The sequence below is a fragment of the Sebastes fasciatus genome, chromosome 3 (genome assembly GCF_043250625.1).
Source record: "Sebastes fasciatus isolate fSebFas1 chromosome 3, fSebFas1.pri, whole genome shotgun sequence".
In the NCBI taxonomy this organism is placed as follows: Eukaryota; Metazoa; Chordata; class Actinopteri; order Perciformes; family Sebastidae; genus Sebastes; species Sebastes fasciatus.
The window spans coordinates 16,369,527-16,395,001 of record NC_133797.1 but is presented as its reverse complement, the minus strand read 5'-3'; the positions used below and the strand labels follow the sequence as shown (position 1 = coordinate 16,395,001).

The following is a 25,475-nucleotide window of genomic DNA, read 5'->3' as shown; positions in this document are numbered from 1 at the left end:
AATTACTTACACTCACCCAGACAGGAAATTGGGGATTTTATGTATGAAGTATTTTGCAGGGATAGGAGGCATGAACAGGCTTCTTAATGAAGCAAGCCTGCCTGAGTTTATAATGAAGATATCTGAGGAATGGGAGAATTATTGTCTGACCTGTAGACCTTTAAGAGACATTTACAAACACGCACGCACGCACGCAGGAATGATCTCACCATTGGACAATAGTAGGCAAATGTCTCAGGTGTTAATGTCCAGACAAGAACAGAATTAATATGAATTTATTTTTTGTCAATTTAAAATATATTTAATTACACCCTCATTTGTTAAAACTAAAATTATTTGAATCTTGTTGTTGTTTCTTATACTGCCTCTTTTAGGCTTACGTTTTTGTTTTTCTTTTGCCACTGCAGTGACACTGCTGTTCAGTGAAGAAACTGTGAATAAGAGCAAGTGGTGCAAAAAACAAATAGAAATAGAAATGTAAGAATCGTTGACAACTGTTAATTGTTGTTCGCAGCGTCTCCAGGCTCAACTTGAAACTATTGAGACTAATAAGACTGAATGGATTAAAATGGGTGAATGCTGGTAATCAGCAGGTCCCATGTTTGACTCTGGAAAACACTGGATCCATCAGGCCGACACATACGGATACTTAGCAAAAAGTCAAGGCTGCGCCCCCTTTTGGGGGATAGAAAACCGAAGATCCCATTGACTTCAATAAATTTGACATGTGTCTGGATTGGAATTTTTACAAGTTCAAATACATTCATCTCTTGTTGAACAAACAATTGTTTTCTAAACATGTCTAGTAATTATTTTACGATCTTAACCTAAATTAAGGTTGAGCGCCACCATGTCCCTTCATTCTTCCCGTGTCCAAACACAGTGGCCAGATATTGCTTATCCAGACATCTATACATATTTTATTGAATCACGTTCGACGAAGTGTTGTCTGTAAATAACCAACCTGTTAATAGCCAACTGTTTGATCTATAGGCTGAGATTTAGTTGGAGACGACAGTCTGATGATGCTATAACGTTAAATTAGGACTGTATTACTGAAGCAGCCTCCCACTTAAGCTAACGTTAGCTAGCAATGCTAGTCACTGTCACCAGCATCATTTAGCCATTTACCACACTGACAGTGAATATTAAAGTGGCAGTAGGCAGTATATTTTTGGCATCATTGGGCAAAACTTCCATAATAACCTTTCAGCATGTTGTAATTCAAGTGTTCCGAGACATAACTAGACGTCCGCACCTCCTCATGGCTGTTTTCAGGCTTTAGAAAATCTAGCCCGTGACGGAAGACTTTGACCAATCACAGGTCATTTCATTGAGAGAGAGATCCTATTGGCTGTTCTCTGGTCATGTGACCGGAACGTGGCGTTCCTTCACCAGATTTCACAATGGCGGCGGCGTCACAAACTTTCTCATTTTACAGCTAAACCGTGCACTACAAGATGATTCTGAAAACATTTGAGGTGAGAAATAGGCATTAATGTAATATAATATTGATTCATATTAGATCAGCGCTGCCTAGTTTGACCGTTTGGTCGGCGTTTGCGAGTGATTGACAGCCGGCTCTCATGGACGGCAGCTGGACAGCGGACCTTAGATCAGCTCTTACTGCTTGTTTTCCTCCGGTCAGTGAAATCTTGCAGATGCCGTTAGGAGCACCGGAGGACACCGGAGGACACCGGAGGACACCGGAGGACACCGGAGGACACCGGAGGACATCGGAGGACATCGGAGGACACAGAGGCACGTGATTTTTTTCAGGTTACCTGTTTCAGGTACTACTGTCACGATATAGCGACCGTTTAATAAAAATAACTTTTTTAACCTACTACAGGACAGCTTTTGGTCATTTTTCATTTTCTCTCCTGTGACAGAAAGTTTCTTTCCCCCAAAAGGGAGCGCAGCCTAGGCGATGACGCAATGCTGGTCTGGTCACTAGCTTGGAGCCATAAAGCCCCTCTATTATATATTTTTTAGGACATGGCAGGGGAACAAATTGGAGATCAGCGTCTTTATATTTATTGTTGGTGCAACCAAATACAGAGTAACTCTTAGGCATAGCATTATTACTATTACCGGTTTGTTTAAAGTAGAAATTTGGAGACATGTTTCAACTTCTTCTGTTTAATCTGTTATTGTCTATGAGGGACACGGGATTGTTTTCACCCAAAAGGGTGCGTGGTCATGAAAGCATACTCTGGATGACGTATTGCCGGTCTGATGTATCTGTCCCTGCAATTGCTCAGAGTATACACACATTTAGACAGCTGCCCGAAATACACATCATGACGGCCACTACTGTCACTATGCCATCAAATGATGACAAATAAACAAATGAACAAATAAATAAACTATGCATGTGTGTATATGTATAAAATAGATAGATAGGGTCATTATGATGGAAAAGTGGTCCGGGATGCATGCCATGTAACCGCAAAATCACCGGTTTGTATCCAACAGGGACCTTTGTTGCATCATCCCCCTCTCTCCGCACATTTCCTGTCTTCCTCTTTACTTTGTGCTATCAAAACAGGAAAAAAGGCAAAAAAAAACACCGAACGACTGAGTATTTTCAGGAATTTTTGCATCTTTTATAAGATTAAAAGGATAGATCTGGTATAAAATAAATATGTATTGGCAGTCTAAGTCTAAGTTATATCTTGTGATGCTGACATTTACTTGAGATTTGCCTTTCCAAGATTTGTCTTTCTAAATAGTCAGTAACAAAATCACAAGCCATACAATGTGAAGTCAAGTTACTTTTACATTTGGCAGCTAAGTTCAAACAGAGCCTTGGAACTGTGTTTAAGAAGGCAAATGATAATGGTGAAATAAATAAAGAAATAAGAAAATAAAGATAAAAAACACCATGATGAGTTATGCTATAAACAGTAACAGTAAGGTGTCAAAACGTATGACATTATTACACTTATTATGTCGGAACCATATGTTGAACATTAAGTATCCATCTGTGTACTGCAAAGTATAAGTATAAGTATAAAAACACTTTAAACAACTAGTTGTCCACCTGATTTTGACACTGAATGCAGTAGAGGGAATATGGCTGAACATACAATCTAATGCCTACAATCATTGCATCCGGTGTCATTATATTTTCCAGCTTTTTTTATTTTCACCATAACTAGTGAAGGGCAATAGCTTCATTCTAAGTGGAATATGTTTATCCTTCACAAATGTCAAACTGTTGTTGTCACAGTGCCGTTGCTACAACAGCCACGGTGTGTGGCAAGCAATTGCCCCATGGGCATATCACACAAACACACAAATGCACAGGCACGGAAAAAGCCACGCATGCCCACACACATACAAACACACCTGTAAACATATACCGTGCACTGGTATGTCACAAACTGTCTCCTCCTCTCATCACATCCATATACACATCTCCTCCTCCTCCTTCGCTGCTCTCCCACCCCACCCTACCCTCCCATCCGCACACACAGCCTCCCCCGATGTTGTGGCCTGCCCGTGACAGTAATTGAGGGAAGCTGGCCGGAACAGTGTGAAGATGGGGAGAAAAACAGGGAAGGATAGGAGGAGAGAGAGATGAGAAGAGGAAGGGAGGGGGAAACCATTCATCTGAGACCCATGGATGTGGAATGGCATATTACAGGTCTAATGTGTAATTAGATAGATAGGGAATAAGGTCAGTGTGCTCCGAGAGGGGGAAATCGCTGTCAACACAGTGCCATCTAGTGGTGTAGAGTTGTATTTATAAGCCTCATCATCAGGTGGACGGTTGTGGAATGAATAGGGATCAAATTACAAGTTAACAATGATTTATGACATATTCTGCCTGCTTTGCTTCTCAAATTAGTGTGTGCAGGGTTGCTGTCACAAGCACAGCCAGACAATGTGGCAATTGGTCATTATTAGGGGTGTAATGCTAGGTTTTTACATACGATGCATCTAATTTTCCATGGTTCCAATATGATTCAAGGACGATATTTGGCTCATCTAGAGTGGTACGATATGATGCAATTCAATGACTTGAAATCGATACCGTAACTTTTTTTTGCCAATCAGTGTGACTGTGAAATAAATACCGACGCTTGAGGTGTTTGCAGAGCTAGCTGGCGCCGTCGCCGCTACTGCGTGAACGCTGCTAGAGTTACCTTGGCGTTCGGTGTCAGCAATCCCATGCGTCTTAGTTGGTGCGTGGAAAGATTGGTCGTGTCGCCGTATTTTATCTTGTCTTTGCATATTCTGTAAACAGCGAGCGATTTATCAAGGACATATCCCTTTTTGCAAAAGTCAAACTGTTTCTACACACTGGACCTCTAAAGCAGCTTGATAAATCTCTCGCTCGTCTGGCCCTACGCCGCCATCAGCCATGCTTCGTTTTCTTGTCGTCTTTTTGAGATTTGCGCTGCTGGCGCATGACGATGACATCATACACAGGGAGAGAGAACCGGAGTAACGTTTAACATTTCTTTACTATTAAAAGTGCTAAAAAATACATTCATATAACGTTTGTCGTGCTTAAATACAAGGTGCAAATTCTTTGTATCGATACAATAGGTTATTTACCTTGCAAATCGATTTTAGATTGATATACAGTGCGTCCACCGTGAAGGACAACTTCGTATGAATATAAATCGATACATCGAAGTAGTAGATGAATCGTTACACCCCTAGTCATTATCGTCATGTGAATGTTGCACTGTTGGCCAGAGGATTTAAAAAGCGTTTAATTTTAACAAACTAGATACTGGTAAATTGTTTGGATAAACCGAAAGGAAATACTTTTACAACAGTTTATGAGGCAGACACATAAAGACAACAGACAGACGGGTAGACAGTGTCTTTGTGCTGTATGTCCGTCTGCCTGCGTTCATGCTTGTGTTTACATGTTTGCTATGGTAATGCTGCAGTCCCTAATAAGAGATCCAGCAGACCTCCCCACCCTGTTTCCTGACGACAGGTGTTTGGTCCAGACCTCTTGGAGACAGTCGGATCACATGACAGGAAGCTGCTAAAGCTGCTGGGCAACTTGTAAACACAGAGAAATTACCATCCTGGAGGCAGGGAAATATCTCTCCCTGCATTTACGAGCCCCATGCATGTAATACATGTTTGAGCAGCTTTAAGCAGTCTGTCTGCAAAACCACACAGATGTGTGTTCATAGAAGCTATTATTTCCAAAGTGAGCTTAAATTATTTTAGTATGCGCCATGAGATCGTATTGGTGTGTACCACACAGGTATACTTTTTTCATGCATCACAAGTGCTGTGCTTTTCATGCCGAGAAAGTGAACAAAACAAAACTTAGCCTTTCTAAACAGTGTAAATGTATACTTTCCGAATACACTTCTACCACACAAATTTGCTAAATCCTCTATCTGACATAGACGGATGTTGTTATAAAAGAGAAACAGAATAAAAACGTTACAGAGTTGTTACACAGTTGTTCAGACAAAAAGTAAAAGTGTCATTTATTTATTTTAGTAAATTTTTGGGATTATGTACTTATTTTAACTTGCTCTAGTACCCAAGTCCCCAAGTCAGCAATGATAACGTTACTTGCATATTGACTTTATAATATGTGTAGTGTAATTCTGGTAATTGATTTATCGTTAGTCATTTTTCAAGCAAAAATGTCAAACATTTCCTGGTTCCAGCATCTTAAACCTGATTATTTGCCCCTTTTCTCTCTTTCATATAATTATACATTGAATATATATGGGTTTTGGACTGTTGGTTGATAAAACAACCAATCTGAAGATGTCACCTTGGGCTCTGGGAAATAACAAAGGACATTTTTTTACAATGTTTTCTAGACTAAATTGGTAGAAAACAAAAGATTAAGTGACCAAAAATAAGAAGTCATTAGTTGCATTACTTTTATAATTTTTGTTTGATCTGTATTTGTTGTGAAGTTATTTTATTAGGACTAGGGATGCACCGATCCAACTTTTTTAGTCCCGATACCAATAGCAATACCTGGGTTATCGGCCGGTACCAAGTACCGATCCGATACCAGTGTTTAATTAATAAGCTGTATGCCTCACTGTGTGCAAGTGACTGGGATCATTCCTTTATGTGTCAGCCTTGAGTTAAACATTGCTTTCCTGACTTAAAATGTAAAACAAAATGTAAATGTAAATTTAACAGGAAATACAATTCAAGTGTAAACTTTTTTTAATGCATCAATAAATTGGTCAAAACTTAAACAATAATTAAAATTCCAGTATATAATGTATATAGTATATAAAAATAGAATTTAAATTGAATAGATCGGCCCCATTGCCACCTGTACACCCGATCCAGCTATTTGAATTACAATATGCTGAAAGGTTATCATGGAATTTTGCCCAATGATGTCAAAAACGTTTTGCCTACTGAAGCTTTAACCCTAAAATTGTATCACCTGTGACGAAATACACAAAGTAATGATGAAAAGTAAAAACTAAAAGAAAAGAATATAATTACTGCCAAAATTAAGGCCGGGCTGCTGGTTAATCTGCTGTCTAAACACTCCTAAATCAAACCGCTCAGCATATTCACATGTAACTTACAAATGTGAGTGTGCATGTGTGTGTGTTTGTGTGTGTGCACGTCCATGCCAGCACACTCCTCTATCGTTCTATTACATGGGCCAGTGACTGCGCCATCTCTCCAGTTTCACCCCTCTGCTCTCCCAGACGTCTCATATAGCCCGGAGGGATGGTGTTGATGTGGGAGGCAGAGGGAGGTGGGGGGGGAGAAGAGGGCGGGTGACTACACACATTATCTGTCTGAGAGCAGCTCAAACCGCACGACCACAGCCTCTATCTCCTCTCTGCTGACTTCAACATCTAACATTTGGTCCCAATAATCTTACATTTCTTTTGTTCACTGGTCACTGGCAATTGTTCAGTCTAATGACTGCTTTATTCACTGAGACAAAATAAGTGAGGATACAATACAGAGAGATACAAGTGTGAAAAGTATCTTAGTATCTTAGAGTAAGATAATTCTGTTCAATTAAAAAAAAAAAAAGCTTTTGGAGATTATATTGCACTTAAAGCAATTTGTCAATTTTACTTGTCTCAGAAATATATTTAGCTGCAGATTATGTTATGGTGAAAATTTCCTCTCCTTCTATTTAACACCTAATAATTACTCCATAACCATACCTATATTTATCATGGAGTATATCTGCACAGGTGGGGAAAAAACAACATTTCACTACAAATCAATTAGATGGGCCTTGGTTGTATTCAGAGTCAATTCTGCCCCCTGGTGGTGACAAGATAAATAATCCATAAATTCAACTACAGTAGATCTTTGCATTTTACAAAAAAGTAAGCTAAGGCAAAATGAGTAAAGGTGAAGGTACTGGTAAAATAATAATCATCAAGACTACTGCCATTTAAAATGTTATGACTGATAGGTAAGGACATTGTAAACTAATCAAAGTCTTATCAAAAAGCAAAGGTCTGTCATTAAAGATATGAGTTGTCAGCATGGCACGAAACTTAGAAGTCATATTATCTTCGCGGTCATAGGGCACATCATCGGCTTATCATGTGATGACATTCTGTTCAGAGTGATAGGTTTCGCTTTCTGTTCATCTGGCAGGCCAAAAGATGAACAAGAGAAAATATATTGTTGTTGTTGTTGTTGTTAACTCTCTTCTGTATTCCTGAGCTTTGGGCCTCATCTTGGCTTGTGGATCAGTAACAATATGTGGCATGTTTTTTTTTTAATATTGCTTAGTATTATTGAAATGTTCTAAGTCATGTTTGGAGGAATGGGAAAAAGAATAACTTATATTGTTTGTCAGCCTCTTTATAAATATTGAGTCCTCACGTCCTCTGCGTCCAATAATGTTTTTAGGCTGATAGGTCCGTCAGGATCAGACCACACTGTATCTCCTCTAAGTAATTGCTTCAAATCCATTCAATAAACGCCCCCGCGCCCCCTCAACCACAGGAAGTCTGCATGCAGCCGTGTAAGCAGAACTGAATTTCTCAGAGGCAGATGGTTTTATGTGGACATAATACGCAGTATGGAGATAAATGGAAACTTCAAAATCCAACTTCTGACACATTTTCCATTTCAAAATTCCATACTTTTCCAGACTCAAATTTCCAGACTATATTTGACTTTGAGACTTAATGGACTCTGGGTGCAGAGGATGTTGTGACAAGACTACAGTGCCTTGGTCCTTGCTTATGGCTTACAATTGATGCCTTCCCATGTTGGAGATGTCGAACGATTTTACACAAAGTTTGCATGTAGCTTTCCTACAGGTGTCGAGGCAGCTCTGCGTAGGAGTGTTCATCATACTTCTTGCCTGGCTTTCGCCGACATCAAGCTCGCTCTGGCATGCACTTCCTTATGCTGCGATAAACATTTTGGCTCTGCTGGCTGCCTGCTCCAAACGCCATGAAAAACACTCTGCTTATATAATCTATTAATTTTAGAAATTCTGAATATTTTAGAAAAAAAAACAATAGGGCAATAGTGTAGAAACACAATTATTTTTCCACACCTTCTTTTCTTTTTTCCATACTTATCCAGATGTGGAAATTACTAAAATCTAATTCTATACTTTTATATACTGCATCAGGAACTCTGACAATCCATCAGTGTAAGAGCAGAGTAGCAATTGTGATGGCAAGAAAAACAACAAGGCAGAGACAACTGACCACACCCTCAGCACCGAGCAAACACTTCTGCTGAAGCTCACCTGTCACCTATTATCTCTCCATGCTCTGATCTGTAAATATTAACGCACACTGAGTGTTCTTTTAAGATAAGATAAGATATTTCTTTATTAGTCCCACAGTGGGGAAATTTGCAATATCTATATATTATATAATATATATATATATTATATCTCTAATAAGAGGTCGGAGTATGAATGTTGTCAGAAAACAGGTGTGAACGCACTCAAGACGCATTGAGGACGCATTGAGATCCGATCACTCAGACCACATTCACAGGTGGTCCACATATGGCCACATTCTTTTAGCAGTGTGTATGCGAATGTGTCCAGGGCCACATTGAATTACTACTCAACTGACGTCTCGCTTGGATCCGCGGGTCTCTGCGCTCCTCATGTGAAAAAGACAGGTAGACGCGAGCGCTTGTCTGCCTTACAGCATGGAAATGGCCTCTGTGCTCTACTGCATCCTGACAGTACAACTGTATTTTAATAAAATATATCTTATCTATAGGCTACATATCTATAGACTATGAGACTAGTCACACAAAGTGCATTATTATCATACTGTCGGAGATGTGTCTGTGTTTTTGTTCTGGCGCTTTGCACAGAGCTGACACCCGCCTGCCCGCACGCCCTCATCCCCGGTTCTCTGAAGCTCTGTACGCCACTGTTGCCTGGCAAAGGCAGCGGTGCCGGTGGCACGGAGGTCCCCGGTGACCGCCGGTACAATAACCTTATATTTTGATGTTAATAAAAAGTACCCAAATACACAAATATGTAGGACATTACTACTGACATTATATTATGTCACAACATCTGCTGTACTAGTCATCTGTTTAGTATGTGTTTATTTTTGCATATAGAGTTGGGAAGTAAGATTGGATCACAAGTGGCCACTCAAGACACATGTGGAGACGTATTCTAATGCCAGGTGTGAACTGACGTATTTAAAGCTGTCCATTTGTGATCGGATCACTCAAGTTGCAAGTTAATGCCAGGTATGAACAGGGCCTCAGACATTTCATTCAGGCTGGTTCTCAATTGAGCATGAAGGCATTTTGGCCACCCACACACCTCTGAGATGACTAGCTTGGGCGGTAACTCATTGAGAGGAAGAGCTGATCTGATGTAACAATATACTGAAAAACCTCAAGATACATCCGCCAGACTGTGGAAGAAAATGCTTATTCCAACGACTGCAACTTACAACAAAGATGTTCAACTGCTGGCATTGGATAGTTGACGCTTGTTTTCAACTTTACTTAAAAAAACAGTCAACACAAAAGTAGAACTCATAGACAGGGTCCGAAATTAACACCCGCCAAGTGCCAAATGCGGGTAGATTTTCCATTTGGCGAATAAATCTCGGAAGGCTATCCGCCACATTGGAGGGTCTCTACTGTGTTTTGGTGTCATTTACGCTGCTTCTGTCCTCTGCTCTCTGTGTCGGAGTTTGACACACACACACACACACCGAGTGAGACTATGAATTTACAACGTTACAGCTGTGATCGTAGCGGTGCAGTTTGTGTACAGTTTAGGCTATTTTTCGGTGAATAAATGCTACGACTCCTCAAAGTGCTCGAGCTTAAGGACGTCCCGGGACCCGAAAAAAATAGAGTAAAAATAGGCTAAATAAAATTACCCTGCTAACGTGAGCTGCTGCTAACGTGAGCGGATGATAACGTTACGTTAACTATGAGGAGTCAAAACTCCGCCACAGCTCAAATAAAGTTACTAATGTTAACCACTTATTTACTTATTTACTCCTCTTCATCCCCTATGGGAAATATGGCTGCAATGAGATCTCTCCATCACATTTTGTCTGTGGCAACATGCTGCTCCTCTACCCATGACAGGAGCATCTTGTCCAGCAGCTAAATAATCCACAAATCCAACTACAGTAGAGCTGTGCATTTTACAAAAAAGTAAGCTAAGGCAAAATGAGTAAAGGTGAAAGTGATTGTAAAATAATATTCATCAAGACTACTGCCATTTAAAATGTAATGACTGATAGGTAAGGACATTGTAAACTAATCAAAGTCTTATCAAAAAGCAAAGGTCTGTCATGATGTCATGATATGAGTTGTCAGCATGGCACGAAACTTAGGAGTCATATTAGCAGCAGCTTGTCCAGCAACTCCTCCAACTTTAAGACGCACCAGCTAGCAGGGGGCCCATATGCAAAATGTATTTTGACCAAATGCTACTTTTTACACATAAAAAAATAAAACAAAACAAAACAACAACAAAAAAAACATGCAAATTAATTATTGAATAAGTTCCCTTAGATTTGCATTTAATATAATACATTATTAACTCAATGCAATGTACTGAAACAAATGTGTGACACAAAAAGGCAATTTATTATTTTGGTTGGTAAAAAATATGGTATGCAGACTTTTTTATCTACCAGTCCCTGTGGCCGGTGAGTCAAAAAATTAATTTCAGACACTGCTCATAGATATGTCTTACTGTAGAACAGTGAGCTAGAAAATACACAAAAAAAGTGATCTCATGGTAATAAAGTGTATGCCCTAAAACTGACCTAAAGCAAGGCAACTCTGCAACAACTAGACACCCTGAGAGTCTTGTTGTATCATCACAAATGAAATACAAAAGAAGTGCAGTTTTCCCTTTTGAAAAATACAAAAATGGGGGATGCATTTATACTAACAAAATATGAAAAAGAATCAAGAGACAAAGTGCTCCCATTAGGTCACAAACATGTCAAAGCCACTGGTTTTGTTTGTGTGAGCATATCTTAAGGTGCTGCCTGTAATCACTGTCATAATAAGGAGGAATGATGTCACCTCCTTGTTAATCATTATCCTACCTTGGAAGTACTCAAATGCTGCCTTTATTACCCAGGCTGCAAGAGTGTGGTTTCATCCTGTTCACATCCTGGAAAAATAAACAGCCACAAACTAACTATACGGTACGGACAGGAACTAAAATCTGCTCAATATTAGCATGTGCCCAAACTTTGACCCCAGGCAGACACTTCTTGTCTATACACACAATAGACTCCTTGTTACAGCAAACAAAGTCAACTGTTGTAAAAAAAAAATGTATCTTAGTGTTTTGACAGTTAATTATTTCCCCTTTTGCCGTCTCATTCTTTCCATGTGTCTATCTATTTGAGCATCGAGGTGGCCCAGTGGCTCGAGACAGTCATACGTACGTGGGCGGTAGCTGCTCCGTGTGCACGTGATTGGCACAAACAAGAAAACAGCAGCGGAAGAAAAGCCTGAGTGCTCTCAGTTACCTCCCTCCCTCTACACTCTGTTCTCCATCTGAAGCCAAGTCCTAGAAAGTCTGTGGCCTTATATGCCTCTTACACACTCACCAACAGTTTATTGATGTCATGTGTGTTTGATGCATGCACATGCAGCTACTCTTCACGGTGTCCAATTCACCAGACAAAATCTGAAACCCTGGGATTTACCGTACTTACCGTGTTTGACAAGCAAACACCACACATATGGCCGTCGTCACTATGAATTAATATGTGCATGAAACTGTCATTTTATATTGAAGAGAACAAGACCAGAAGCCATTTCAAAAGACACCACTAAAAGCTAGCTTTCAGCTTTCGCGAAAACGATAACAGGCTTATTTTCGTTAGAAGTGAAAAGACATTTCCAGTGACATTAGGATGTAATGTGTCACGCCATCGTCTTACATCAAATCAGTGAGAACATGTTAAATTGAAGATGTTTACAGAAACGTGAAACCACTTCAGTTACCATGAGAGTATGATTCAGCGTCTACCAAGAGGACAGATAACCTTTCCATTGACATTTGGTGCCTAAATGAACACCTCAATGGAAGCAGGAAAACGTATATTAAAAAATAACACTAATCGCACAAACCTCCAGTGGATATTAAATGTGTCACTGTCATTTACACTCAGCATACGCTGAACTTTCAAGTTAATTTGCCATAAAGTATTCAAGCATTGCTCTAAATTGTCTTGCGACAAAAATCGAAAGCGTGGGATGAATCTCCTATTTAGATTTGAACAGCCTAAATGAAAATGTAGGCTAATGCATCACAAACACAAAATAGCACACTGCGGGTAGATAACCAGATTTATATTTAGAAGTATTTTCACAGAATAAGCCCAGCCTGGTTAAGAAATTGATTTGCCAGGAGGCCTTTCAATCTAATACACGCTGTGGTGTGACTCTTAAATATAAAGGAGATCGCTTCTGCATGTAAATTGTCTTTTACGTAAAATTGCATTTAGTATGAGCCCTCTCTGATCCAGTATCTGGTAGAAATAAACAACAAGGAATCAAACGGACACTAGTTGAGTTTCAAGAAGTCCTGCCTAGGTCAAACTGGCCTCCTAAAAGTGAGAAAAGGCATTCATCTTCTTAGATAAATTGATTTCATCCTTGTACAACTATTAGATGATTGAGTATTGCAACACAGCTTTGCAAATATAAATTGTTAATGAAAATATTCAATTAACAATTCAGCATAGTGTTATCAGCTCTGTTGTATTTTGGCAAATGAGCAAGATGAGTAGAGAAGGAAGAATTTAAGACTAACTGCATATTATGACTGAATGAATGGAACAATTATGTGGGTATTAAAAAGTGACCTCAACCCCCCCTCTGTCTGTTTGGCCGTTATCCCGCTACTCATGGAAAGTGGACAGGAGGACTTCAAAGCAAAAATACCTAACATATCAAAGGTTTCACCAGTAATACAGTATACTGCATTGTCTCCTTACTCCTTTGATGTAATCTGCAAATACTGGAGGAAGGACTAGACCCGTATGAAGGTCTTATCAGGAAACAAGTCAAATTGAACCTTAACAGAGAACTTGAAACATGAAATGTTTTGCAATTTGACCTTGATGGCATGAAGATCACCGATACACCATAGGTCTAAAAACAGTTTGTATTAATCGTTTTTAATTCCCCTGGAAGTGTCAGTAGGCACAAATAACATCAGGCAGATGCAATAAAAAATAGAACAATGTGAAAGGCCAGTGTGTAAGTAGGGCAGAACCTCTACTCATCACAGCATTGTGAAATACCACATATTGCGTAGAATTGCTTAACAGCAATGAGAGGCTAACAAGAAGTGTGTCTCTACATGGCTTATAGAAGGTTAGCTCCATAGTGCCTGCTGCTGGGTGGCGGCAAAACCCAAGCAGGAAGTATGACCGTTATTGGCATATTTTACAAGTTACAGGAGACTTGACACACACAAAGCCGACGGTCGGCTGTTGGACAGTTTGGGGCCGTCGGTGAGCGTCCGTCGGCCTAGATTTTTTTCGGTGTGTCCCACACCTTCGGCTCTAGTCTGCCCATGTTGGAGGTTTTTGTTGTTACAAGACTGCCGTATTCTGTGAGCACCGGACAGGCCTACTATTCCTAGTGAAACAGTTGAAGCGCGTGTAACCTCCTATCTTCACTTCACATGTTACATTTGTCTACATATGTCTTCTCTGAGGAGGCAGAAATATAACATTTCATCTTATACTTTACTATTTGACATATCTGGCTTTACAGAAATGGCTTTTTTTGTATGCACAAACCCACTCTTTGATGCGGAAATAAGAGAGAAAGAGTAAACAGAACTAGAAAGCATGTTACAGTGTCAAATGTGTCCTGTTGCTGCAAATCAGGCATTTTAAACTCGTCTAGATTTAGGCCTAGTGTCAGTGCATGTGATTATAATAATAATTATATCTGTGTAAATATGGGAAGTGCCAAGTGTTAAATTCATTAGCACAGTCAGCGTCTAGCAATCAAATGGGCGGACAATAAAACCATTTAAAACAAGCAATAAAAGGGGGATTTCAGACGAATAGTCAGCAGGAGGTGATTTCATTCGCTGGGAATCAGAGCGTAGGTATTCCCCTTCTCGGCTGTGAAGGACAGTGGTTTGAATTGCGCAGCAGTGTTAGTATGCAAAGCATGGTTTGGTTGAGTGAAGTGTGAATGATAAGAAATAAAAACTGAACTACCAAATCTGGGTAAAAGTTTCATTCATTCATTCTCAGAGACCACATGCTGTAACATCTAAATTCCAAGCTGCTAAACTGAGGTATGTAACTCAGAGGAGGTTCTGTGAGAGGCACCATGAAGCTCTGACAGATTACAATGATGCTCATGCCCACATCACTATTGACCACTCTCCAAACTAAGCTGCTAAATTTAGCGATGAAGAGGAGGACTTTCTTCCTAGAGCATTTTTTTCTGACCAAAAGAACGTTCCAAATGCACTGATGTCATGAAGTCGAGCCCTACAAAGAAAAACCGCTGAGTAAGACATGTTTGATGATGGCCTTGGTTGTTATTAAAAGCAAGCTTTGATTGTCCCTTACAAAGTCCCTTTTTTTCACTACATAAAACTGGTGATCTGTTTATTCTTCCATACTTTAAACAGAACATAAAAGGCATAAGCCATAACGTCTGTAATCATTCACAGCGCCCTTTTATTTCACACCAAGCACACACACACATGCACACGCAGAGCAGACGAACATGCACTCGCACCCAGGGGACTTCCAGACCAACACACCTCCACCCACACTCAACCTCCGCCGCTACAGGCTGTGAACCCCGACACACAAACACACATTCCACGCAGGTTTGCTCACATTTACACAGATAAACTGAGAATTAAGGCTATTGACACACACCACCACACTCCATTACTGCGGAATTCAATATACTGTATGACCAAAACGCTTCTACAGCTGGAGCTAGTTTTAAATCAAGTCAACACGCTGCTCATGAGCTGGGTAGTCATGTGATAATCAATAATCATTTGCATCATTTCATTGCTCTCAAACACACACATTTACAGGGGTACTTCCATTTTATGCTATTTTGATAAAAAATATATATATAACTTAGCATATGGTATCGAGTGCCCTGCATATACAAATATGTGTAGTTAGTTAAAATTAGCTCTATCTTGACCAGCTACAACATAAACGTGCTGTTTATGCAGAAATGTGTAGGTAATAATAATAGAATAAAATAACATAACTCTGACAGAAACCATTCTGTTGCATAATGAGAACTAAATTAAACTTGGAAAAATTCAGATATCACTTTCTGTGCAATTTTGAATGCAGAACTTTTACTTGACTACTTTTACTTAAGTGAAGGATCAGATTACTGCTTCCACCGCTGGTAAAAACAAAACAAAATAGGAAGTTTAATATCTGTTCTCAAAACTAAGTTGTTACTTTTACAGGGGGTTTCCGATTCATATTTGATTGACGTGATTACATGGAGTAATTATGGCTTTGCATTGTGGCTGATTACCTGCTTAAGTTAATACTTAAATATTACTTAACTGTACTGTTTTAATTTGTGTCACTGAATGCAGCATCGCCCAACACTATTCATACAAAGAATGAAATCAGGAACTACTCAGCAGCCCACAACCATGCTGAATAATCAACATCTTAAAACCACATAATAATCATACTGTACAGCTAATCATAAGATGTGTTATGTGTGTCATGCTTTGAAAGAGACTTGCGAAATGTGGCCTATTCCTGAGAAAATAAAGGTTGAAGACAAAGCTTGTTGTAGGCTATGTTGTGTCCTCAGTACACTTTGTAAGGACAAAAATATGCCTGAGACTTGACAGTTGCAGACACCACACTAGCACTGCCCACGCTGAGTGCTCAGCACACAGGCCAGCCATATGCAGTGCAGGTTTGAATAAACTATTTGTCCATCTTTTAATCTCCACATTTCAAGACTAAACTTCCTCAGTCCAAGCAAAGTGTCACCTCTCTATTCAATCTGATTACAAACCTGATGTATTGTATTTTGATACAGAGGCGTAGCTAGCAACTATTATTCCATCTATGACAAACAGTCTATCCATCCTCACCTCACCCAACACACATTTCATTAACTGATCATTTATAGGTCACATTCCTTACAGAGGCCTTGCACACAGTGATTGTGTGGTAATCTCTCCTCCATCATGGCCAAAAGAAAATTCTTGATTTACCGAAGTGGTTGAGCAGGTCAAACAATAGAGAAGCATGACATTATAGTTTCACTATGACTTGTCAACAGTTTCAATAATTAAGGCACACAATTACTACTCTTGTTTCTACATTTCTTAGACATTAACAAATATAGCTACTGCTGTTTACACACAATAGCTGCTGTCTCTTCCATCGTGGAGACAGACAGGCATTGTATCTCTATTGAGATGATGCATTTGTTCCACTACTCTGTTAACAGATAAAAGTTTATGACAGCTGCATAAACGGCACCCTGTTAAAATTTTATTTTAATCTGCTCAGCAAAAGTGACCCTTCAGTGTGTCAAAGATGACCTAAAACAGTTGTGTCAGATTTTTTTCTGTTTTGTCAATTTCAGCAGGAGCAAACCATCCCAAAATCAACTAAAGTGATGCCAAAAAACAACAAAAGAAACGAATATGTCTTGCATTTATCAATATTACAACCGGAGCATGAGCACAGGCTTGACAATAGGCTCTAACATACACTTGGCAGGCAGCGGTAACTGTGATAAGCTCTCATAGTAAGTAAAAAAGACAGCTGAGATGAACAGAATAGATCTCAACAACAAAGCCAAGGGAAAACCAACCAGACATAAACAAACACCATCAAGCAGTTTACAATCCCACATGTCGTCATGCAAGCAGATCAATTTAACTCCTTAGCAAAGCTAACACACACAGTGACAAATTATACAACAATCTCAAGAGTCATTCAACAGCCACGGTTGGCATAACAGTAGCGTTTTATCTTACCATACAGGGGGAGATGCTGCCACTTTACATCCCAAGGCTGTGTGGTTTGGAGTTGAATATGAAGATGATTTCATCCTAATTAAGTTGTTCAGAGGAGAGTTGGTCATCGAAGGCCGGAGACATTTATTGCAGAAAACAGCCTCTCCACACTGCAACATGTAAGGGGGGGACTGTCAAGTACAGCCATGATGGAAGAACAGGGGAAATGTCCCATATTTTAAACAGAGAAGTCGGCATTTGGTACTGATGTGCTGGCGGTAAAGCAGTTCCTGGCGTGGTGGTGGCAGCTCCTTCCACTGCTGTTTTAACGTTAGCTTCATTTAAGCTAGCAGAGTTAGCTTCATTTAAGCTGTTAGCTTCATTTGAGCTGTTAGCTTCATTTAAGCTAGCAGCGTTAGCTTCATTTAGGCTAGTTAACAGTTAGCCACTTAGTTTCGTGTCCTTCTTCCTCCTCCAACCGCAGTTTCTTTAAATATCTTGCTTTGGGTATTTGCGTTGACATGTTAATTACACAAGTTAGTAGTTACTAATTTCCAATTTCAGCGTAAAGTTTAAATATTTCCAAACCTTGACTCCTGGTAGGTAGAAACACTTAACGACGGAGAGGTCGTAACCATGTACGTAACCATGTACGTAACATGGTACGTAACCATGGTACCCAACGGTAAAAGGTCAACCCCGCCCACACTGATATACCAGACTTCTGATTGGCCGTAATTTATTAATGACGTCTCCAGGAAACAAAACATATTCGTACTATACACTACATACTCAATATTTTATATATATATTTTATTATATATTTCCTTGTTTGTTTTGGGGTCTCTTCATCCACACTCTTATGCACTGTAAGCCAATTTCCAGGCTTGTCTGTTCCCTTGTAGTTGCTGACTGTTCTGTACGATGCCATATTGTAATGTAAATTTATCAATAAAAAAATAAATACATACTCAATATATGTACTGTACTATCATTCAACATGCTTTTTGTGTGAATAATAAACAGCAGTATGTATCTTTTAGGACGCACTGAGCATCAATATATGTCGTCACTCCCCGAGAGCCTCCTCTGCCGGTTAGAGACGTGTAACCATGGTAACCCGTGCCTAACCTCATGTGACCATAGCAACGGTTTGTGAGAGTCAAAGTTTGAATTAATTTAAAATATGTATGTATTTATTTATGTAAAATATGCATTATTATTATTATCACTTTATTGCAAAGTGAAATCTTATACTTATAGTTAAGTTGAAGCGTTATTGATGTGACAGAGCTGTCTGTCAACACCGCATTGCATTGTGGGATATTTATAGTGTCCAGTGTTGGTTGCACACTGTAATATTTCACCGGAAGTAGTATGTGATTCGTGTACTATTGGTTTCACACATACTAAAATATCTTACATACTGTTTTAGTGCACTAAATAGCATGTTAGTATGGAATTTCGGACACAACCATTCACAATTGTCAAAAAAGTATAAACATATTAATTAATTATCATCACATTTAATTAATTATGTCTAATTATCTTTTGATATGTTTAGATATTTTTTCTTTTCTTCTGTACTGTTTTTTTGTATGTACTTCATTGTGTGTATTGGATTGTTTTCCACTGTTTGGTTAGGTTTTTCTGCACATTTTGTGTACTTCTTGTTGTTGTTTAACTTTTGTTGTATTTTTTAAATTATGTTAGTTTAGATCTATCTTCCTTTTGTTATTGTTTTTTTTTCTTCTCCTGGGGTTGGGGGGAGGTCCTTTGTATAAGCCTGTGGCTTCTTGACCTCTCCTGACACATTTCTTGTTTTTTTTTAACTGACTGGATTTTGTGCAGTTTTATATATGTGCAAATAAATACATTTTAAAAAATAATAAAAAAGAAAAAAAAAGTATAAAAAGAAAAAATACTCTTATTTGATTAAGTAGGCCTGTGATCAATCAGGTTTATAGGTCTGGCCATACCTACTACAGTATATGAAACTATAAGCTGATGCTGGTGCTGTGTGTGTGTGTGTAAGGAGGACGGTCTGCAGGACAGAAAATAATGCATTATACTCATTTTTAACAGTCTCTTCTGCACTATATTCACTTTTTTTAATAGTCGTGTATCACAGCTGTTACCCTGCACTATATTCAGTTTTAACAGTTTTCTTCATCTCCTTGTATTTTTATATCTGGTATATTTTTTTGTACTTTTTACTTTGCATTACTAACTTTTTTACTGCCTTTTTACTAACATGTTTTGCACCATAGAACTGTGATGCTGGAAACTTGAATTTCCCTCAGGATCAATAAAGTTACTATCTATCTATCTACAGTATCTATCTATCTATCTATCTACCCATCTATCTAGCTATCTGTCTATATACTGTATCTACTATGTCTATCCACATATCTATCTATCTATCGATCTATCTAAGTGTGCAAATGTGTATGACCTATATATTTACATGTTTTGTGTTTGCAAAGAAGTGTGTTTGTGTCAGTCACAAGACAGACAGCTGGACAGCTGAACAGTTTTTGTTCAGAGTTGGTTTCAGCATGCATCGAGGAGGAGACGACAGAAAGCTGTACCTCCTCTGCTGCTGCTGCTGTCAAAAACCCAGTGGTAGCACCGCGCATGCGCACGATCGCGCCACTGCAGCAGGCAGCGACAGATAATGACGTCACCCCCATTCAAAACAAGCCCAGACACACACCGACCGAGGAGCGATCGCCGGAGTGGACAGACTATGCAACACGGCTTTACTCATCCGACCCAGACAACCTGTGGACCGGGCAGAGAGCGAGTTGAAGAGCAACACATCAACACATCAACACATCAACACCGAGCCGAGCCGAGCCGAGTCATAGCGCTCTCTTGTTCCTCAAATACTCATCATCAGACTACCTGTCATTCACGTTATCGCTGCAGACTTCTGGACATGACTCTGGAGGATAAACTGACAACAGCCGCAGCGACGGGTAATACGGTCGAGGTGGAGGATCTGCTGCGGGCTGGAGCTCCAGTTAACGGGCTGAACTGTTACGGACACACCGCTCTGCAGGTCAGTGGCTCCAGATAGATGCGCTTCTTCACACGGCATGTTTACGCACTTAAATATGTCTGATAAAACAGAGTTTACATCATTAACCTCTTTACATGACAACAAATATTGACCATAGAGGAGATATTTTCAACCAGACAGCCTATTTTTTTTTTATTTAGCCTGCTGAACGCACCTCAACATGACGCGTACATCTTTGTGGATTTAGTAATCAAACTTTACTTTTACGCGCTATCCAGCTTCCTATAGAGGTTATGTAATATAATTTATCATCAAGCTAAATGGAAAGAGGTTATAAATTCGTGGGGAGCCTTTTAGACGGCTATATTGAATGTTGTTTGGATTATTTATTTTGGCACTGCGTTGTTTTTAATCAGGCTATATATAGGCCTTGATGACAAGCTTTAGTATAAAGTATTATGGTTGCGTTAAAAGTAGAAAATATTGTTATAATATTCCAGTTCTTCATAACTCGCACAAAAACAAGTCTCATGTAGTTGGATTTAAAGTTATAGGGCTTTATCTCTAAAAATAGGCTATTACACCAACTCATTTTGCAGAATTAAAATCATAACACCTTCCACTCACAAACATAATCTTGAAAATTAAAAAATATAGTTTTTTCATTTTATTTTTTACAAAGTGCCTTAAATTTGAATCATCGGTGAGGACATGGCTCATGACTTAAAACCGAGACTGTACTGAAGAAAAACACAACTCTCCTGTCCTTTCAAGTCACTTTCATAGAATAATAATTTCTCTTTAAGATGAAAGAAAACGAAACTGAATTTGTAAGGAGCTTCTGAAATCAAGACAGACGGGATTTCATTCTTGCTCTGTATTGTTTTGGTGCGTTAAATGTGTCCGCAGTCTACTATTTCCACTACAACATATGAAGAAAAAAATAATTAAATTGTAGTGCATGTTGGACCTGCTTCATAAAGTCTCTTTACAAGTAGTATCTCGAGTTCACAAAGCTCTTATAATGCCGTCCTTATTATTTGCCCTATTGGCCTATCTGATTGACAATTATTTGGTCAGTGTGATTTTATTCAATTGCAGGTCAAACTCCACACTCTGATCATTCTTCTAGAAAGGATATACATTTATTTATTTTTTTATTTAACCTTTATTTAACCAGGAGGTCCATTGAGATTAAAATCTCTTTTTCGAGGGAGACCTGGCCAAGATGGCATTACACCATTACAAAGTTACAACAATTATACAGTGGAGCATGATAAAACAGTCAAAGGACACAGATGACATAATACAAAATCCAGTTTAGGAATAGCAATTGCACTCTTCAGTTACACAGTTTTTTTATCAGAGCTTTGAACTCTCCCAGGGAGACCAAATCATGAAGCTGTAAATGTAGTGTGCTCTGAAGGTTATTCCCATGAGCAGGGCGCAAAATAGGGGAAAGCTGCTCTACCGAATTCCGAGCAAATCCTCGGTACCCGGTAGAGCAGCCAACTGGTGGAGTTAAAGTTATAATAGCTGTTGGTGAGTGAGAGATTACACACACTGTAAACAATTGCTATTAATCTACGGCAGGATTTCAACAGTATTAACCTGTTATTGCTAAAAACATTGCTTTACTGTTAATACAAAAGAAAACCTGTTAAATTATGCTCATAGGCCGTTTTTTAAGTGAACTATAATGCATTCTTAAAAAACATCACTTTACTGCTGATCAACTGTCTAAAGTATCATCAGTAACAGTTTCATGCAGTATTTTTTTAATTCTGGGACCTGATCTGCACATGTGAGGCTCGTACATTGTACATGATTGTAAAATCAGTGAATTAGCTCTGTTCTTCACTCACATGTTGTTCTGGTTTGCATTCTGTGCTTGTAGCCAGCTAGAGACAGACATTTTGGGAAAAGTGTCAACAAGTCTATTATAGCCTTTTTCCTAACAAGTGCCTTTAATTGTATTTAGTGTGACTATTCCTATGTCTGTAACCTGCTAAGTCTATTCATCTAGGCAAAAAAATAATGGTTATTAAAATGTATGTAAAAAATACAACCTGAATAGTGCATTAAAACAAATCAGTACGATAATGTAAAAGAAAGGTGAAAAACATCTATATAATGTATCTTTAAACAGTAAATTAACTGTAAAATATTGTGAAATTAATAAAAAAAAAAAAAACAGTATTTTTCATTAACAGTACAAAGCTGTAAATTTCAGCGACAGTATAATAATGTTAATTTTACAATAACATAAAGGCAACCCTGCTGCCAGTTCTTTACTGTTATTTTACTGGGAAATTCTTAACAGTGCAGATATGAAGGGAGTTTGCCCAGTATGGCATTGTAAATAAAAAATATACCAATGCTGCTGTCTCCTTATAGGCTTAATGAAGACCAGGAGACCAGATCATAAAGTACACAATGATAATGAGTTGGATATAAAACGCAGAGAACTGTAATACACAGAATGTAGGCAGCGATGATTGATTTGTTTGTTCTTATATCCTCCTGAGACCCAGCCCATTGATTTGTGTCCTCTGTAGTGGGCATTTTGTCCACATACCATCCTCTTACTCTTTTGACCTACTCTATCAACCCCTGGTGTCTTGTAAAGAGGACATATCGGCTTTCCAGTGACATGGCATGTGTTTGTTTTGTTTTTTTGTCAATTTGAATGTGTTCTTGGTTTAATATCACTCTATAGCCATAATCTGTTCATTTTTTTTTTAGTCTTTTCACACTGAAATAGTCCTGTAGTTCACTACAGTGAACAATAAAAAATAAAGTTGAACAAGCCTAAATGTTAAGATTTTCGTTTTAACCCTTAATAGGAAGGAAATCACAAAAAAAAAGTAATTGGAAGACACTTTTTAAAACTCGGTTTCCAGGAGGATAAAGTGCAAATCCAATGCGTGTCTAACTGCCGGTTCTGTTTTCCTGAAGGTGATGATGATGGGCAGCTCTCCGGTGGCTCAGGTCCTGCTGACCCACGGAGCGGATCCCTCCGTGACGGACGGAAGCACCGGAGCCACGCCGCTGCACGACGCGGCCAGGACTGGCTTCCTGGACACGGTGCGGCTGCTGGTGCAATTCCTGGCTGACCCGCAGGCCAAGGACAATACTAACAATCGGCCTATCGATCTGGCCAGAGACAGCGGCCATACAGATGTGGTGGATTTCCTCCAGGCTCTGTGAGAGAGAGGCGCTGTGGTATTTATATTTATGTGTTGAATGAGGACTCATGAGGACCAGGGCCTGCAGAGGCCTGCAGCAGATACTGTACTGTATGCATATAGACTGGTTGGCTGTAAAAACATGTTTTTTTTATTTATTTGTCAGATCTCTTGCAGATAAACATTTTGTTTTTAACGAAATCAGGGCTATCGATGGGTGTAGGGTCGCTGTTTTGACAAATAATAAATAGCCTACAATCTAGTTGTACAGATCTATAAAGCTATGCTATTCGGGATTTTCAGTTTACAACATTAATACAAGTTGTTGTAGATTTATCTTCCGTTTTTATAATGGAAATGTTCCGATTAGCCTATAGAATCCCACTTTACAGTTTTACTACATGTGATCAGTGAATTGTATTTTTAAAATAGTATTATGTTTTTTTTCGTCATAAACCATAAAAAGATTGACGCATTTTGAATATCTTTCCATGTCAAATATTCAACCAAAGCCATTCAAAAATGTTTTTGCACATTGAACATAAGTGTCTAACTGATGCACTATTCTGTAAGCATTATCTTTATTCTGCAGAAACTTCCTGTTTTGCAAAAAAAAAATGATATTCAGAACTCGCTTATTATGCACTTTAATAAAATGTCAGATTTATTTAAAGAGTTTTAAGGTGTGAAGAAGATCAGTAGTAATATGGTTATGCTTCTCATATTGTCTGAAGGATGGGTTACTGAAAGGTACCATAATAATAATAAACAATCAAGCAATGGTTATTTGACTACAAGCTATATTTGACAGAAGTTGGTAAAAGCACCACTAAAGTTGACTTTTGTGTAAATTAATTATGTTTAGAAATAATTTTTTTTTTTTTTTTTTAAAGGACGTCAGGTTATAGTTGCACACTGAATAGGTCTCAATTATGAGTCAATACCCATATGCAGAAGGACAAACAGGAAAAGGAGAATACTCAAACATGACTCATAAAATCGGCTATATGTTTTGCTGAGTTAAACATTAGCTTGGTTTAGCAGTTTTTATGGCTTCATGCCACCACAGGGAGGTTTGACAACACACAGAAAAATCCCCAAAACCACGACAGGCATGAATAACTGTTGTTTTGTCTCTTTTGAGTTTAACATCCATGTACAGGTCCTGTATAACTTTACAATTTAACTTTACCTTGGCAAACTATTTTTTATCTCAACCATAAATCCTGTTCATAGCATGGAGCCTGTTTTTAGATTTTAATTATTCAATGAAATCATGGGCAAAATAAAAACTAGATATTCAAAGCTGAACTCTAAATTCAAGGGGATAGAAATTCTTTAGGACTTTAACCTTTCTTTTTCAAATGATTTATTACAAACTAGCCTTTTTAGCACAGACTCAAGTATTCCACCCTGCATTTCACTGCATATTGTATGAAATAAAAAATTTAAAAAAACTTTTAATATTGACTGCAAATGATAAGATAGATCAGTTCAAGTTGCTTTAAGATTTTAATGTTTTACTAACAACTTTAAAGCATGACTTCAAAAGTCCGTATCTAATCTAATGTATGCTGCATTCATATTCATATTGACGAGCCAACAAAGAGGAAATACAAGGTACCAAATATTTTTAGACACCGTGCGGTGTGAGGACGTTCAGGTGCAGCAAATGCAGATAAGAAAAGGGAAATGACAAACATGAGCGGTAACAGAAGGCCCAGCACTCCAACAAAACATGGCCAATTTCATTAGATGTTGATGAATCTTATCAAAGATTTTAAATGTGCAAAAATGTCTGTCATCTCTG

At 38.6% G+C, this 25,475-nt stretch overlaps 1 protein-coding gene and 1 long non-coding RNA gene across 2 annotated transcripts in view; one reads left to right on the top strand and one right to left on the bottom strand.

Annotated features, from left to right (window-relative positions):
• The window catches only part of LOC141764243 (uncharacterized), a 46,188-nt gene extending 28,576 nt beyond the window's left edge, over window positions 1–17,612 (bottom strand). Inside the window, exon 1 of the long non-coding RNA XR_012593234.1 lies at window positions 17,474–17,612. This is a non-coding gene — a long non-coding RNA (uncharacterized LOC141764243). The remainder of the gene's footprint in view (window positions 1–17,473) is intronic.
• Window positions 17,613–20,123: 2,511 nt separating this feature from the next.
• Window positions 20,124–24,339, top strand: cdkn2a/b (cyclin-dependent kinase inhibitor 2A/B (p15, inhibits CDK4)). The gene is made up of 2 exons (XM_074629271.1): window positions 20,124–20,516; window positions 23,436–24,339. The coding sequence occupies exons 1-2, from the start codon at window positions 20,130–20,132 to the stop codon at window positions 23,685–23,687; spliced, it is 639 nt and encodes a 212-aa protein (XP_074485372.1). The 5' UTR covers window positions 20,124–20,129; the 3' UTR covers window positions 23,688–24,339.
• Window positions 24,340–25,475: the final 1,136 nt, after the last annotated feature.

What these genes read in the sequence shown, in the direction of transcription:
- cdkn2a/b (XM_074629271.1), top strand. Translation starts at nt 20,130, where the DNA reads ATGACGTCACCCCCATTCAAAACAAGCCCAGACACACACCGACCGAGG. An exon ending in ACGGACACACCGCTCTGCAG is followed by an intron (nt 20,517 to 23,435) that starts GTCAGTGGCTCC and finishes GTTTTCCTGAAG; the next exon opens with GTGATGATGATGGGCAGCTC.